General features: G+C 34.8%; 1 protein-coding gene across 1 annotated transcript; it reads right to left on the minus strand.

Moving 5' to 3' along the window:
- Positions 1-1,417: 1,417 nt before the first annotated feature.
- GMNN (geminin DNA replication inhibitor) lies at positions 1,418-14,958 on the minus strand. Its single transcript, XM_044658125.1, has 7 exons — positions 14,880-14,958; positions 12,207-12,264; positions 8,029-8,130; positions 6,450-6,603; positions 4,567-4,649; positions 2,643-2,753; positions 1,418-1,936 (listed from the first exon to the last, which is right to left on the minus strand). The coding sequence occupies exons 2-7, from the start codon at positions 12,255-12,257 to the stop codon at positions 1,814-1,816; spliced, it is 624 nt and encodes a 207-aa protein (XP_044514060.1). The 5' UTR covers positions 12,258-12,264; positions 14,880-14,958; the 3' UTR covers positions 1,418-1,813.
- Positions 14,959-15,445: the final 487 nt, after the last annotated feature.

Consider the following 15,445-nt stretch of genomic DNA (forward strand, 5'->3'; position numbering starts at 1 on the left):
AGGTTATCTAGGGCAACTGATAGTGATTATCATTAAAGGGATTCTTGGTTCTGACAAGTGGTTGTCCAGCATTAATTAAAACCCCTAGTGAAAGGGGAACTCATTACCTATGGTTAATACAAAGGCAGCAATGGTATAACGAATAGAGCAAACCTCTAAGAACTCTGTTCAAGTCCTAAGCCTTTGTTATATTTGCCTATATGAGCCAGGGCCTTCAGACAACAAACTATATAAAGTCTGTACCCATTTGCATTTAAAGCAGGGGTTTTCTTATCAGAAATTCACAATACCAACGAAAAATCATATCTGGCAAAAAAAATTTTAAAGCACTATATAAATTTTAGCCCTTTAATATGATTTGTACTAATACAGTATCTTGCTTTATTAACAGATCTTCTTGAAGTGATCTGATTTACAACTCATTTAAAATATACCAGAAGTACTTCTGTACTAGCAGAAATGCAATTACCCAGGACAATTCTGAGGGACTTATGGTAAAGAACGCTACTCACATTCAGAGGAAGGACTGCAGGAGTGGAAACACAGAAGAAAAGCAACTGCTTGAACACATGGGTTGAGGCGGACATGATTGGGGATGTAGACTCGAAACTACCACACCAATGCAACTATCAACAATTTGGAAATAGGTCTTGATCAATGACACATGTTAAAACCAGTGGAAATGTGCACTGGTTATGGGGGGTGGGGGGAGAGTCAGGGGGTGAAGGGGAAAGTAAGAGCATGAACCATGTAACCATGTTAACTTTTCTAAAAAATAAATATTATTAAATGCTAAAACACACACACACACAAACACACACACACAAATAAATAAATGAATGAATGAATAAATGAGTAAATAAATAAATAAATGGATGGATGGATGAATGAATGAATGAATGAATGAATGGAGTATACCAGAAGTGGCAGCCAGGTAACACAGTGGATAGAACTCCAGACCTAGGGAAGTAAAGTCCTGGATTCAATTTTGGTTTCAAGATACTTCTTAGCTGTGTGTCCCTGAGAAAGTCTTCACCTCAGATGCCGAGTCCTTACCTCTCTTCTGTCTTAAAACAAATGTCAAATGTATGTTCTAAAGCAGAAGGTAAGGGTTTAAAAAAGAAAAATTTTAAAATATACTATTCAGAGGAAACCTATAAAAATTCTTATAAAACAATCATGACCATATGGCTATTTTTTAAATTTCAATTTTTACAATTTTTTAAGTGTGATATTACTCAGATATTATGTTAAAGTCTTTCATGTGTTTATTTTATACTCAAATCAGATTATAATTTCCTTAAAGGCAAGAACTTATATTTTATGCTCTCCAAAGAATACATAATACAGTACTGAATAAATATTGACTGACAAAAATACAACATAAACAGAAAATGAGGTAACAATAGTATTCATCCTTCCCAAACATGCTCCCTAGTTATAAATATAAGATATGTAAACAATGCTTTTATTGATGGGAGGTTGAAGTTTATTTATCAAATATATAAGTCATGTCAGACACAACTGAAAAGAAGCTATTTACATAAAGTATCACAAGATTAAAAATACATAGTATTTGTATTTTAATACAAGTGTCCAAAAGCAAACTAGAATAGTTTGCAGAATACAATTAATTCTGTCAGTAAGACTCAAGCTGAGAGAAAAAAAAAAATCAAATGTTCAAGGTTTTCACCAATTAGAAAAGTAACCCAAAAGACTATGAAAGTAAACTTGGGCAGTGTTATTTCCCAACAGTCAAACATAAAATATTTATATACGTGGTAATTTATTTGTAGGTAAACCATTTCATTCATCACGTGTCGATCTGGCTATTTTCTTCAGACTCTTTGTCTACTTCTTCTCTTCCAGAATCAGAATCCTCAAATGCTAGATTGTCCCGTAATTCAAAGTTTTCTACAGACTGCCCAGTTAACCTCTAAAAAGAACAAAAGTGATTTCATCACAAAAACTTTGCATATCATTAGTATATTGATATATTGGGTCCTCTATGTAAATCACATACTCAGGATCTATGTTAAAGAACTGTTATAATAAAGCCTTTTGGACAGATTAAGTAACTTAACTTGGAGGTAGTTCAATATTCATGTTCTTCCAAAACAGAAAATGTTTTACTATAAACTCTAAATTTTAAAACAGTGATATCAAAGTTTGGATGCAAAAAGGGTTTTTTTTCCCAGTTCAAATGAATCTTGGGCTTAAAATGGGATCATTCATTCCTCTGAGTTTTCACTAAATGAGTTTTGAAAGTGCCAACAAGAGGGCTATAATATTGGCAGCCTCAAAGAATGGATCCAAAAATCAGAAGTTTTTGGGGGGATTGTTAAAAAAAAACAAGTTACCTAGTAGTTTTTAAATAGCATAAATCATACCTTTTTTTGGTTGATATTCAAACTAGGTAACAAAAATTAATTCCTCTAACAATAAGAAATTCCATGACTCTTTTTAAAAAATATGTTCAAGTTTAGAGGTTAAATCTATTTTTTATAACTTAGAAAGAGATGGTTTGCTGTTTAAAGGATGTGACATAAGCTAGGTATCACAAAATTAAACCTCAAATACAACAAAAATCAACATCAAATTTCTGAAAGTAATTATTTAAATCTTATTTTAAAAATGCTTACTTCTATTATATCAGCCATATATTGCACATGTCCTGCTAGTTCTGCCAGTTCCTTATTTTCTTCTTTTAGGTGGGCAATTTCATTGTCCTTCTGTTCGATTTCTTTGTGTAGCTAAAAATATAAGTTTACAAACTTTTTTCACAGAATTTAATTCAAGGCATATTAAACATCTATTATGTGACAAAGTACCTACTCCTAAGGATCTTGAAATCTAATGAAGTAAAATATAACTATATTATATATAACATATATACAAGTGAATATATATGTGAAATATAACTATATTATATATAACAAATAACTATAATAAAAAAGAAAAAAAAACAAGAAATCTGAATACTGTCCACTTGGGGGAGGGGGGCCCACCAGGAAAGACTTCAAAGAAATTACTTGAGTTGAGCCTTGAAGGAAAGGAGGGACTTTGATACATAGAGAAAGACTGAAAGTAATCTAGTACAGAATAGTGGATGGTGTTAGTAAAGGTATGGAGATCAAAGAGGAAAGGATAATAATGGCATGAAAAATTATGGAGCCTGGCTAAAGAGGTTGGAAAGCTTGCCAGCAGTCAAATTATAGAAGGCTTGAATACTAAGCAAGGAGTCTTTTGTAGTTACTTTTATGGAAAAGAATGGGGAGCTAGGTAGCAGAGTAGCAGAGTCTGGAGTCAGGAGTTCAAATCTGGCCCCTGACACTTCTTAGATGTATGACCCTGGATAAGTCATTTAATCCCAACTGTCTAGTCCTTACTATTCTTCTGCCTTTAGGACCAATATTTAATAAGATAGAAGACAAAACGTAAGCAGTTTTAAAAGACAGAAGGTAATAGTTTAAAAAAAGAAAAGAATAGGGAGCCACTGAAATATTTTGGACAGACAAGAAAGACAATCACACATTATAAAGATTATCTACAAAGCAGAATCAAGAGGAAAATGTATACAATTATAAAACTGCAAATGAAAACAACACTGAAAGGCAAGAAAAATTCAGATTAACTACAATGAATAGTCTTGATCTCAGAGAATATGAAGAAATACACTTCCAAAAAAAAAAAAAAAAAAAGAAATACACTTCCCTCTTGATAGACAGGTAGAAGACTGAGAACAAAATGTGGCAAATGCTATTATAAACAGTTGTGTTTTTTTCTTTGTTAAGAAGGGGAGTTCAATATGAGTAAAAAAGTTTACTGAGGTTGTGGTATAACAAAAAAAAAAAAAAAAAGATACAAGATTATGTGAATAATGGTACAAAGGATGGATTAGAGATGGACAGAATAGAGTGAAGAAAAGCATTCAAAGGATACTCTAATATTTTAGGTGAGAAGAAAATCAGAAACTCAAACCAGAGTTGCAGTGGGAATGAAAAGAAGGAATATAAGATATTAAAAAGGCAGAATGAATGGGGTTTAACAACTAATTGGATGGAAGTCAAGGAGAAGGCCTGATTTTTAAAGTCCATGTAACTGGGAGGATGATGGTACCATTAGAAGAAATAGAAAAGTTAGGAGAAGGTAGTCGATAAGCCCAGTATGAGCCATGGCAATCTTAAGATAACCTCCAAGTAGATATAATAATATGGAAGAACTAGTCTATAAACAATTAGTCCCATAGAGAAATTCCAGATCAGCCAATTACAAAGCTTCACTCTATCAGCACGTAGTTAAGAGAGTTGATCAAATCAAAAGTGCCACTCTTTCCTCGTTCTATGTATCTGTCACTTTAATAGAGATATACTATACCTAATCATTCTTTTAACCTATTTACTCTAAGTATATTTTGCTAAAGCTAATCAATGTCAGTTATACTCCCTAAGCCCAAGGAGCCCGGGTAATCCAAAAACCTGCTGTGGGTGGGTAGTTAAGAAGGTGAGGCCCTGAAGGGAGGATAGGATACACAGTAACTGAAATCAACTAGAATTGAATACATACTTTCTCATTTTCTTGTAGTACTTCATAAAGAACCTTTCTCCGTTTTTCTGCCACTTCCTTCCAGTATTGAGAAGAAGGGTTTTCTGCAACGATTAAAAATTAACTGTAAACAAGTTAGGTATTGTTATGGAAGCTAATATAAATTATTTTGATTCTTGAAGCACACCAAATAAGCCTAGCGAAAGTAGGTCTAAGTGTTTCTCTACTTGAAATGGTTGTCAACTTTATTTCACACATGGAAAAAGTATATCCTGACCATTTAATTTTTTTTTTCTTTTTCTACTAGAATGTGATCAGTCTGCCTATTCTATTCCTACTACTATTATGAACCTTCTTCTAATAAATTCCAGGTAGAAAGAGTAGCCTAATGTATATAGACAACTTGCCTCAGAGTCAGGAAAACCTGGGTTCATTCCTTTCTATAAACCAAGTATTGTGCTAAACAATTAACAAATATTATCTCATATCCCCATTTTACAACTGAAGAAACTGGAGCAAAAAGAGGTTAAGTAACTTGCCCAAGATCACAAAACTAGTAAGTGTCAATGGTTGGATTTGAACAAGTCTTTCTGACTCCAGGCCCAGCATTTTATCCACTGTGATACCAGATGCCTTACCTTAGACACATTAACTGACTGTGTGACCCTGAGCAGATCACTTAACCTCTCAGTGTCCCATAAAATTCTTTAAGGCTAGAAATTATAAAGCGGATGCCAATCTTGTTAGAAGTTCTCAATATTAATGAAACCACAAATTTGCTATTAAAATTGAAAAAAGAAAAAACAACACATAAACCCTACCAAAACAAAAACTTCCCATTTATTTCCTCTATTATAAGATCTTGATACTTCTGCAACCAAATACTTGTTCTATAATTCCTTGCCTCTCCCTTGTCACTCAGATATAATTCAGCACTATGGTTCTCAAATTCCAGGATTACTACTCTGATTCAATAAATGACTTCTTTTTGTTGCCCACTCAGACCACTCCCATTTTACACTTCAGTCAAATTTATCTTTCCCTTTTTAATTCATTACTACTGCAAATCGACCTCCAAATAAATTTGAGGAAAAAATATTAAGCTACAACAAACGATCATTATTATAATTTGGTGCTATATATAGATAAAACATTCAGATAGATAAAACATTAAGTGCTTTTTATGTGGCAGGCTCTATGCCAAGTGCTAGAAATACAAATACAAGAAAGCAAGACAGTCCTTGCCCTTAAAGAACTAATATTCTAATGCTATATTGAGATCCCACAATTTAAGTGTACTTAAAATCTTGTCAATCAAAAAGGATGGCTTTTTACCTAAGTGTTATATATTGTGTATAGCAATACACCCATTGTTGATGTTAACATACAAATGAAAAATATTATCAGTATAAATATAAAAGGAAAATACCTTAAGTAAACATTCAATTCACACTACAGGTCTCATAATGGAAGAATATGCAAAGGAACCATACTGATAATCCATTGTAGAGTAGAAGTTTAGTTCAAAAAATATATACATACATATATATTTTTTAATAAAACCCTTACCTTCTGTCTTGGAGTCAATACTGTATATTGGCTCAAAGGCAGAAGAGTAGTAAGGGCTAGGCAATGGGGGTCAAGTGACTTGCCCAGGGACACACAGCTGGGAAGTGTCTAAGGCCAGATTTGAACCTAGGACCTCCCGTCTCTAGGCCTGGCTCTCAATCCACTGAGCTACCCAGCTGCCCCCCTCAAAAAATATTTTGACAGCAACACAAAGAAACTCAGGAAGACCCTTTTTACCCAGCCTAGAAGCCATGGCAAGATTTGTAATAGGCATCTGGAAAAAGCTTTGATGGGTTGACGCTATAGTAACATATGAGCCACAAATATTTACATACCTTTAATCATGAGATCAAAAGCTTCTTGAGAGACTCCTTCAAGATTTTCATTTTCACTATGCTCTGGCTCTACAACAACATCGGTGGTAGGAGACTTGGATATTAGTTGATCATTCCAAAGCTTCCTTTTGGATGAGGCCTTCATAGAGTTTAACTGAAATTTTAAGTAAGTAGGTAACACTAATTTTGAATGAATGAATATTAAAAAACATATGTAGTCATATACTAACTCATAACAAAGAACTTAACCTTTCTCAGTGTTAAGTTCCTAACTGTTAAGTGTTCATTCAGAAACATTTCTAATTTCTACAGTTCTGTGAATATCAAGTCATTTTTAATTCTGTTAATGTTCATAAAGTTAAATGTGACCCACATTTATCTGCAGCAATTACTATAGATTAATAGTATAAATCTTAGCTACAAAATTTCTCTTAAGTTTTATTTAACAAATAGGTAGACATTAGAGGAGAGCTATCTAAGCTTTCTCACACACAAAAACTTACCCTTTCAACACCAGTATTTCTACATGCTCTATGGCCACGTCATGAAATATAATGCTCTATATCTATAAAGAATTGAAACTGCAATTAACCCTATAATGGAGCAATATAATGATTATATGAAGGTCACAACACATTATTAATAATGGCCTGCATGCAAGCCATCATACATCATGAACTTAAAAAAAAAAAAAAAAAGGTAGATGGTCATGTATCATGAACAAAAGCTAACAATGGCTATCTTGGTACTCATGAAAATGTTAAAGATCTAGAGAAGGATAACTTGGCAACTTAGTGGATGAAGAGCCAGGCCTGGAGACAGGAGTTCCTAGGTTCAAATAGCCCTTACCACTCTTTTGCCTTGGAACTAATACTTAGCATTGATTTTAAAACAAAAGGTAAGAGTTTTGAAAAAAAAAGAAAAAGAGCTAGAACATCTCCATATACATTACTCTTTCTGAGATTTATAAGATGAGATGGACAAGAATCTCAAAATATTTTAAAAAGCCAAATCTGGGAATTGATCTACACTAGGAAAGGGCGCCACTTATTACCTGGCATGAGCATGGACAAGTTATTTAGTTTTCTGGGCCCCAATTTTCTCATTTGAAAAATGAGGAACACAATAAAGCTTACATTCTACTTCATAGTTGCTATTAGGAAATCATACTATATAAGAAGCTCTATAAACGTGATCTTTTATGAACATCAAAGTACAAAACACATGCTAACATTTCACTTCCTTTCCACTTAAACTCAAAAGCTGGCGGAATGATGGAATCAAATCACAAGATATCAAGATTACCAATTTTTGATGCTTTCTTCAACTTTGAATAGGGAAAAAATGTTACAGATATATTCACAGCTTATTAAAAATATTCTCTTGCACTATACACTTCAATTCAACACAGGATTTTGAACTTCCCCATGTTGTGTTATTAATAGTATTTACTCTAGGAACAATGGCTGTTTTACTATTAAACTATCCCTGTACTTCAATAATATGTACTTCTAGATTAGGAGAAGCCAAAATCATGTTTCAATTACTACTTACATCATCCTACCCCAACACCACATACCTCATTTACTCTGCCAACCAGAGAACCAGCTGCAGATGGCTGAATCATCTTGAGTGTTCGTCTTGGTAGAAGACTGTCATTTGCTTTGTCCACGAAATAATTCTAAAAATTAAAACAGATTGTCTGGCTATTAAATAATTGTATTTATAATTAGCATCATGCTTCTCATAATAACAAAAAAAGCAAATATAATTGTTAATATTTAATGCTAACATATCACTCTTGAGAAGCAAATCCTAAGGTTCCATCAGTTTTTCCTGGAATTATGGATATGGAAATTTCACTTTATATAATGAGTAATTTTTTCAATTTAAAATAATTTAATATCTTAAATTGAACAATCTTCATTAAGTACGTGCAAGACACATTGCTGAAGTCACTTTTTCCTCAAAGAGAAATGATCCTTAAATTTCTTGTAAGTACTATATCTTTTATTATATATTGTGCTTTGCTTTTGCTAGCCTAAGAATACTACTTTAGTGAACAGGTATGCATGGCATATTTTAATATAAAGCAAAGATGTAATTTCTTTTAAGTCAGCATCCATTTTACATTTATTTTTCCTTCTTTAAACCTTTACCTTCTGTCTTAATATCAATTCTAAGTCAGGGGGGCAACTAGGTAGCTCAGTGGATTGAGAGCCAGGCCTAGAGACGGGAGGTCCTAGGTTCAAATCTGGCCTCAGATACTTCCCAGCTGTGTGACCCTGGGCAAATCACTTGACCCCCATTGCCTAGCCCTTACCACTCTTCTGCCTTGGAGCCAATACACAGTATTGACTACAAGACGAAAGATAATGGTTTAAAAAAAAAATCCTAAGTCAGAAGAGCAGGGCAGTGGGGGAGAGGCAACTGTGGTTATATGACTTGACCAGGATCACACAGCTAGGAAGCATGTATGGTCAAATTTGAACCTAAGTCTTCCCACTGCAGGCCTGACACTCTATCCACTGCACTACCTAGCTGCCCTCCCTGTTCATACTTTCACTTTACAGTGCTATAGATGGCTTGGAATTGTGGTGGAAAAGTGAGAAAAGGAAGAAGAGCCTTCCTGAGAAACTGGCTAAAGTCATAAGTACTACGAAATGTGAGAAAGGTGAAAAAGGGCTCAGTTCTATCTTAAGACATACATATCCCACTTTAAAACTATAAAGGGCTAACTGTTTATATATTTCTTATCTTTACAAAGGGCACATTATGGCTTTTCTTTAAACAGTAAGATTTCCTTATTCTATTTTAAATCATTTTTATTTACTAAAATCTAATTAAACTACTAAAGGAAAATATACTAAAAAACAAGGAAAATCTTTTTTTTTTTTTAAGAATCTCTATCTAGAAAACTTTTTCAAGTTAATCAGAATATTGAAGCAATTTTGCTTCAAATCTATTAATCAAAAGACTGCTAGAACTTCCTTGCTTGGGGCACAGTTAAAACACACTGATCCAGCCAAGCCATTGTTTTGTGGAACAGTGTGTTCATCACCTTCCTTGTTGAATGTAAATATCCTGTATATTTCCTGGACTGAAAGCTTTTTATTTTTCAAAAAATCATTAGTTATACTGCCACCAGGGGATAGCAAACAATGTTGGATAGTCAAACAAGGTTAGTTAGAACATGATACTATACCAGCGTGAGAAAGTTACTGGTTCGCACTGTACTTCACATGACAAGAATTCACCTTTCCCACGGTAAAGTTTCTGAAGTTGATTATTATCTTACTATTCAACTGAAAATGCCAGCTACTGTGGGAACGAACATTTCAGATACAATATGGATTACAACAGTCAGTCAATAGGCTTCTGATGAAGAGAAGCAAGCTTAACTTTGAAAGCTAAACTAGTACTAGTTAAAAATTAACCATTCTTCTTCACTGCTTATGGTCCAAATCAACTTTTAAAAAGTTGATATATTATTAGGTCATCATCCTGAAATATGCAAGATTCTTGTTATTACCTACTACATACCAGGTCCAAATACAAAAAGAACATTAAAATTTGGAGTCAGGAGGAATAGATTCAAATTACAACTCTGCTAGTTAGTATGTGGTATGACCTTGGTCAAGTTATTAACATTCTGTGAGCCTAAGTTAACTGATCTATAAATTAAAGGATTGAACTAGGTGATCCCTACAGTCTCTTTTCTAGCTTCACAATCCAAGTTAAACTACTATAGCAAAGTATGTATGTACTTGATACGCAAAAGATTTTCTAATCAGGTCCATTTTTTTTTTTAATGGATGGAAAAGGATGGAAAGGACCACACTACTTCACATTTACCAAAATGAAAATTTATACTTTTTAAAAAGGACTTATAAGGGGCATCTGGGTGGCTCAGTAGATTGAAAGTCAGGCTTAGAGACAGGAGGTCCTAGGTTCAAATCTGGCCTCAGACACTTTGTTCGAGTATGCACTACATTCTTATGCAACCCTACCTTTGCTCATATTGTTTTGTATACATGGGAAATATTCTAGGTCAGCCTTTTTACTTAACTAAATTCCTATCCTTCAAGTTCATGCCAGAGCTAAAATTAGAACGAATCTAATAAGTCTTTACTCCATACTAAATTGTTCCTAAAGTAAAATCCATCATCCAAAATCATGTCCACTTTATACACATTCACAAGAACGCTCATTTTTCATTTTCCAAACTGATATAAAACTAGTGTTTATTCGTGTTGCCTAAAAGTTTAAAATTGCTGGGTTCCTACTCTCACTGACCTAGGTAAGCAATTTCAGTCAGAAAGTGGCAAAGTTATATAATCCTTTTCTAATTCATATAACTTGCTTCTATCTGATTTACTTCAATTGCTTTAGTGAAACTGAATTAGAAAACTTAATCAGCAACTTAGACAAAACAAAGACCAAATTTTCTTTTAATTGTAATTTTTACTTTACCTTGTCCTAATGTTTATTATCTTTCTGAGCCCTCAGTGGAAAATCTATGATTTTCTTTCTGAGGCCCAGTAATGTGAATTCTACATTATGATATGCAAGAGTATGTTTTGCAAGATAATACATGTATAACCCAGATCAAATAGCTTACCATCTCCAAGAGAGAGCAGGGGAGGGAGGCAATTTGGATCTTTTAATTTCAGGAAACATATTGAAAACTTACTACATGTTATTAGGAAAATAAAATATCTTTAATAAAAAGATATATTGGAAAAACCAATGGATTTGGAGACTGAACACCTGAATTTGAATTCAGACTCTTCTAGAATATATACTCCTAGAGGGAAAGGAAAGAGAGCTTCATTTTTATCTTTGTATTCTCAATATCGGGTATATGATAGGCATTTAATAAACGTCTTAGAGTTGAACTGAACTAAAATCCAACTCAAATGTTACCTTGTCTAGGAAGCCTTCCTTGATAGTCCTAGTTGGTCGTAGCATTCTACGTTGGACCTGGTTTTAATTTATAAATCTTTTCTGAACCTACCATGAAATCTTGTGCTACAAGCTTCATGAGGACAGAGAACAAATTTTAAATAAATTTAAGTAAGTTTTGCTATTTTGTATATCACTGATTATCAAAAATAACAAAAACTAATGTAAATGCTATACAAAACAGCACATCACTATGAATGGTTTTGGACATTTCATAGATTGACAGCAAAGAGGACCAATTTAGAAAAAAAGTAAAATGAAATTTAAAAATTGATAGTTGTATTTTTTTTAAATCCACTCATCTTTACCCATGCCCCTTCATTTTTCATATCATCTTTCTACTTAATGTTACTCATAGCCTGACAGAGATAATGGACTAATGATAAAGAATTAGACATACATTTTTGGTCATGATCAATGTGGGAATTTATTTTGCTTGACTATGCATAGTTGTTACAGAGGTTTTCCACATGTGGGAGTATTGTGGAAGGGAGAGAAAATAAATATTAATTTTTTAAAATGTTTTAAATAATCTAAAAATTCAGTTGCTTACTCTAATAGAAAGCAATTATGACCTAAGTGAAAGAAAACAAACTGCAATGAAAAGTCCCAACAAGATCTTGGCCAAGTCATTCTACTTCATTTTTAAAATGCAGATAATACTTTAATTTTCTATCTCAGTGTTACTTGAAGGAACAAATGACAATGTAAATAAATATATAAGCATCAGCTACTATGTTACAAGACTTTTCTACATTTATCTACAACTCTGAAGATAAAATTGTCAAATACCTTTATTGTTCCTTTGGATTCTTCTCTTTTCTGCTTCATTCTGGAATTCATTAAAAAGCTGAAAGAGTCAGATTTTAGATCAATAAGCCCTGAACTGGCAAAAAAAGTTTGCATTTCACACAGACAATCAAATTCTAAAAAGAAAAGCAATGTTTATCAAGAATTGAAACTACAATTTTAAAACAAATGCTTACACTACTAAAGTGTCTAGAAACTGTAGGCTTAATATGTATAGATTAAAAAGACTGAATTACATCATATTCACAGGCATGCATGACATAAATAATACTATAAACCATCTAAGGAAATTTTTGATGAAACTACCATTCTCTTATGAACTAGACATTCTCCTTTTCTCTCCCTAAATCTTGGACCTGCCAAGTCTAGTCTTATAGCAGTTAATAAAAAGAAATAGCATTCCTAATGTGTGTATTTCACCCTATCGATACTAGAAGTTTTTGCTACAAAAACTTATTCTAAAAGTTATATGCCATCCACAAAATGTAAAGATTTGAAATAATTATCTTCAGTCCATAAAGGAGTGAATCATAAAAGTCTGGGAAGATGATCACCAATGAATCTTAGATACATATAATTAATGGGATGTGAGTCCAATCAATACAAAGAGAGCTAGCTTCAAGCAATTCTGGTGTTCCAAAGTAGGCTCTAAAGAATAATAGAGCTTGTTGATTGCTCTTTAAAATCTGTACAAAAAAAATGCCAGTGTTGCACTGTTTAGTATAGACTGAGACTATACCAGGTAAAGGAAAAGGTATAGATTTAGAAAACTGAAGAAAACCAATCAGACTCATTTAAGTATTTCTTCTATCTTCCCCAAAACAATACTTTCTGCATTACTAAGGATATTTTCTTCACTAGGTAGGAACAGTTTCTTCGTTTTCCAATGCAGGAATAGGTTTCTGAAAAAATATGCTTCAAACTTCTGGGTGTTGAGTCTTCTGAGAGGTCCTCTCTAGCCTATTGACCCACTCTTCCCATTTTATACTAATGAAAATTTCCTTAACCTACACAGCTCTGGTTGGCAGTTTTACACTGAATCAAATCTAGAAGCATCTTTCAAGATCACTTGGTACCCTGAATGTTCACAGTTTTCACCATTCCTCTAGACAAACCAAGATTTGGTTTGGTTGTTCCCTACCCCTCTTCTGCATGGCCTTCAGCCTTCAACTAAATGACAGGATTGTAAAAGCAATGCTGGAGACAAAGGAGATGTGTGAATCTGAGTGAATGAAAGTATAGCCATTGCCAATATTAGAAAGATCAACAATCACTTGAGAATCATGCTGAAATAAACTAAGTTCTGTCACTCCCCCCCCACCATGGTTATATGATTCCTGTTGTCCCCCTCCTCTTTTCCCTCCCCACCTCCCAGAGTTGACAAGCAATTCCATTGGGTTATACGTGTATTATCATTATTCATTTTTTTTAATAGAGTAATCTTTTAAAACCAAAACCCCAAATCATATACCCATATAAACAAGTGATAAATCATGTTTCCTTCTGCATTTCTACTCCAACAGTTCTTTCTCTAGCTATGGAAAGCATTCTCTTTCCCATAAGTCTCTCAGAATCGTCCTGGATCATGGCATTGCTATTAGTAGCAAAGTCTATTACATTTGATCCGGTTCTGACACTTCTTGAATAGCTTGGTTAACTCACTTTCTCTCTCTGGGATCTAATTTTCCAATTGGACTAGATCACCTTTGAGGTCCTTTCCGGATATAAAATCCACAATCCTTCAAGTCTAATATTCTATTATGCCTATCCTGGGTGTTCTTAATCTTTGTTTCATTGACCCCCTATGGCACTCTGGAGAAACCCTCCTCAGAAACATGTTTTAAAATGCATTTAGGGAATCAGTACTTCATCAAAATATTTTCAAGAATCAGATTTAAAGGACCCAAATTAAGATTCTATGTTCAAATCTGGCCTCAGACACTTGCTATGTATGTGATCCTGGACAAGTCACTTAACCCCAACTGCCTAGCCCTTATCACTCTTTTGCCTTGGAACCAAGACTTGGTAATGTGTAGATATGGATATAGATATATATAAATATTGTGTATATGTTTATTTGTTTATTTAATATTTACTTAGGTAAGTTTCAAAAAAAAAAAAAAGATCCTAGGCTAACTTCCAGCCCTTCCTCCCAGAACACCAACGCATTCCTGAGCTAATAACGGAAAGCAGCAGTGGAACAGTAACTTCGGAGCTCCACCATTGCCTATCCAAAGGCTGGCTCAGAGGCCGTGCCGGTACAAGAGACTCGGACGCCCCGGCGCCGGTGCACGCGCTTGCGCAAATTCACCCTAGGGACGAAACCCACCACCAGCGCCGCGCGCTGCTCTGAAATAGCCAATGAGGAGCGCGGACAGACCAACGCGCCAAAACCGAACCAACCAACCAACCAGGCTCGGTGGAACGTCCCTTCAGTCCACAACTACTTTAACCAAATGTCTCCTCTGCCCTCCCCGACATAAAGAACTCCTTTAAAAAAAAAAATAACAAGAAAAACTTCCTGAAACAATGGCTGTCAATCCCATGGCCGCTCGCAGGAGGCCAAATGAGAAGATCAGAAGGGCTTCCTATAAGGTTTCGCCCACTCCGCGGTCCGGAAATGCCCTCTGCCTCTATTATTCCCCTTCAACTCACCGGAGAGTGGCGCCAGGTCCTCAAAGCGCACACGCAGCCGCACGGAAGAGACCACAGGAGGAGAAGCCTTGACTAAGACACAGGAATTGTCCCGCGCGCTAGCGACCCTAAATACCAATTAAAGCGCTGCGGGCCCGCCCTGGACGACCCACGTGAGCACGCTCTCCTGCGCGTCATCCGTGGAGGCGAGGCCCAATAAAAAATGTAGCCAATTCCTTCACGACTTCGCTCTCCTTTCGGCCCCGCCCCTTGTCCGTGAATACGCATGCGGAATGGAGGGCGGCATAGTTGGAAACTGCAAGTTCTTGATTAGGTCCACACCCATTTTATCTTTTTTTTTCTTTTTTTTAAACTTTTTCCTTTTGTCTTAGAATCCATAGGCGGTAAGGGCTAGTCTACAGGGCTTTTAGTGACTTGCTCTGGGTCACACATTTAGGAAGTGTCTGAGACCAGATCTCCCAATTCCAGTCTTGGTACTCTATCCACTAACTACCCCCAATAAATGTTTGTTGATTGATCAATTGGTATAGTCTTCACCTAAATGTTGTCAAATGTGGCAACTGACT

Source organism: Gracilinanus agilis, chromosome 1 (assembly GCF_016433145.1).
Source record: "Gracilinanus agilis isolate LMUSP501 chromosome 1, AgileGrace, whole genome shotgun sequence".
NCBI classification, from domain to species: domain Eukaryota; kingdom Metazoa; phylum Chordata; class Mammalia; order Didelphimorphia; family Didelphidae; genus Gracilinanus; species Gracilinanus agilis.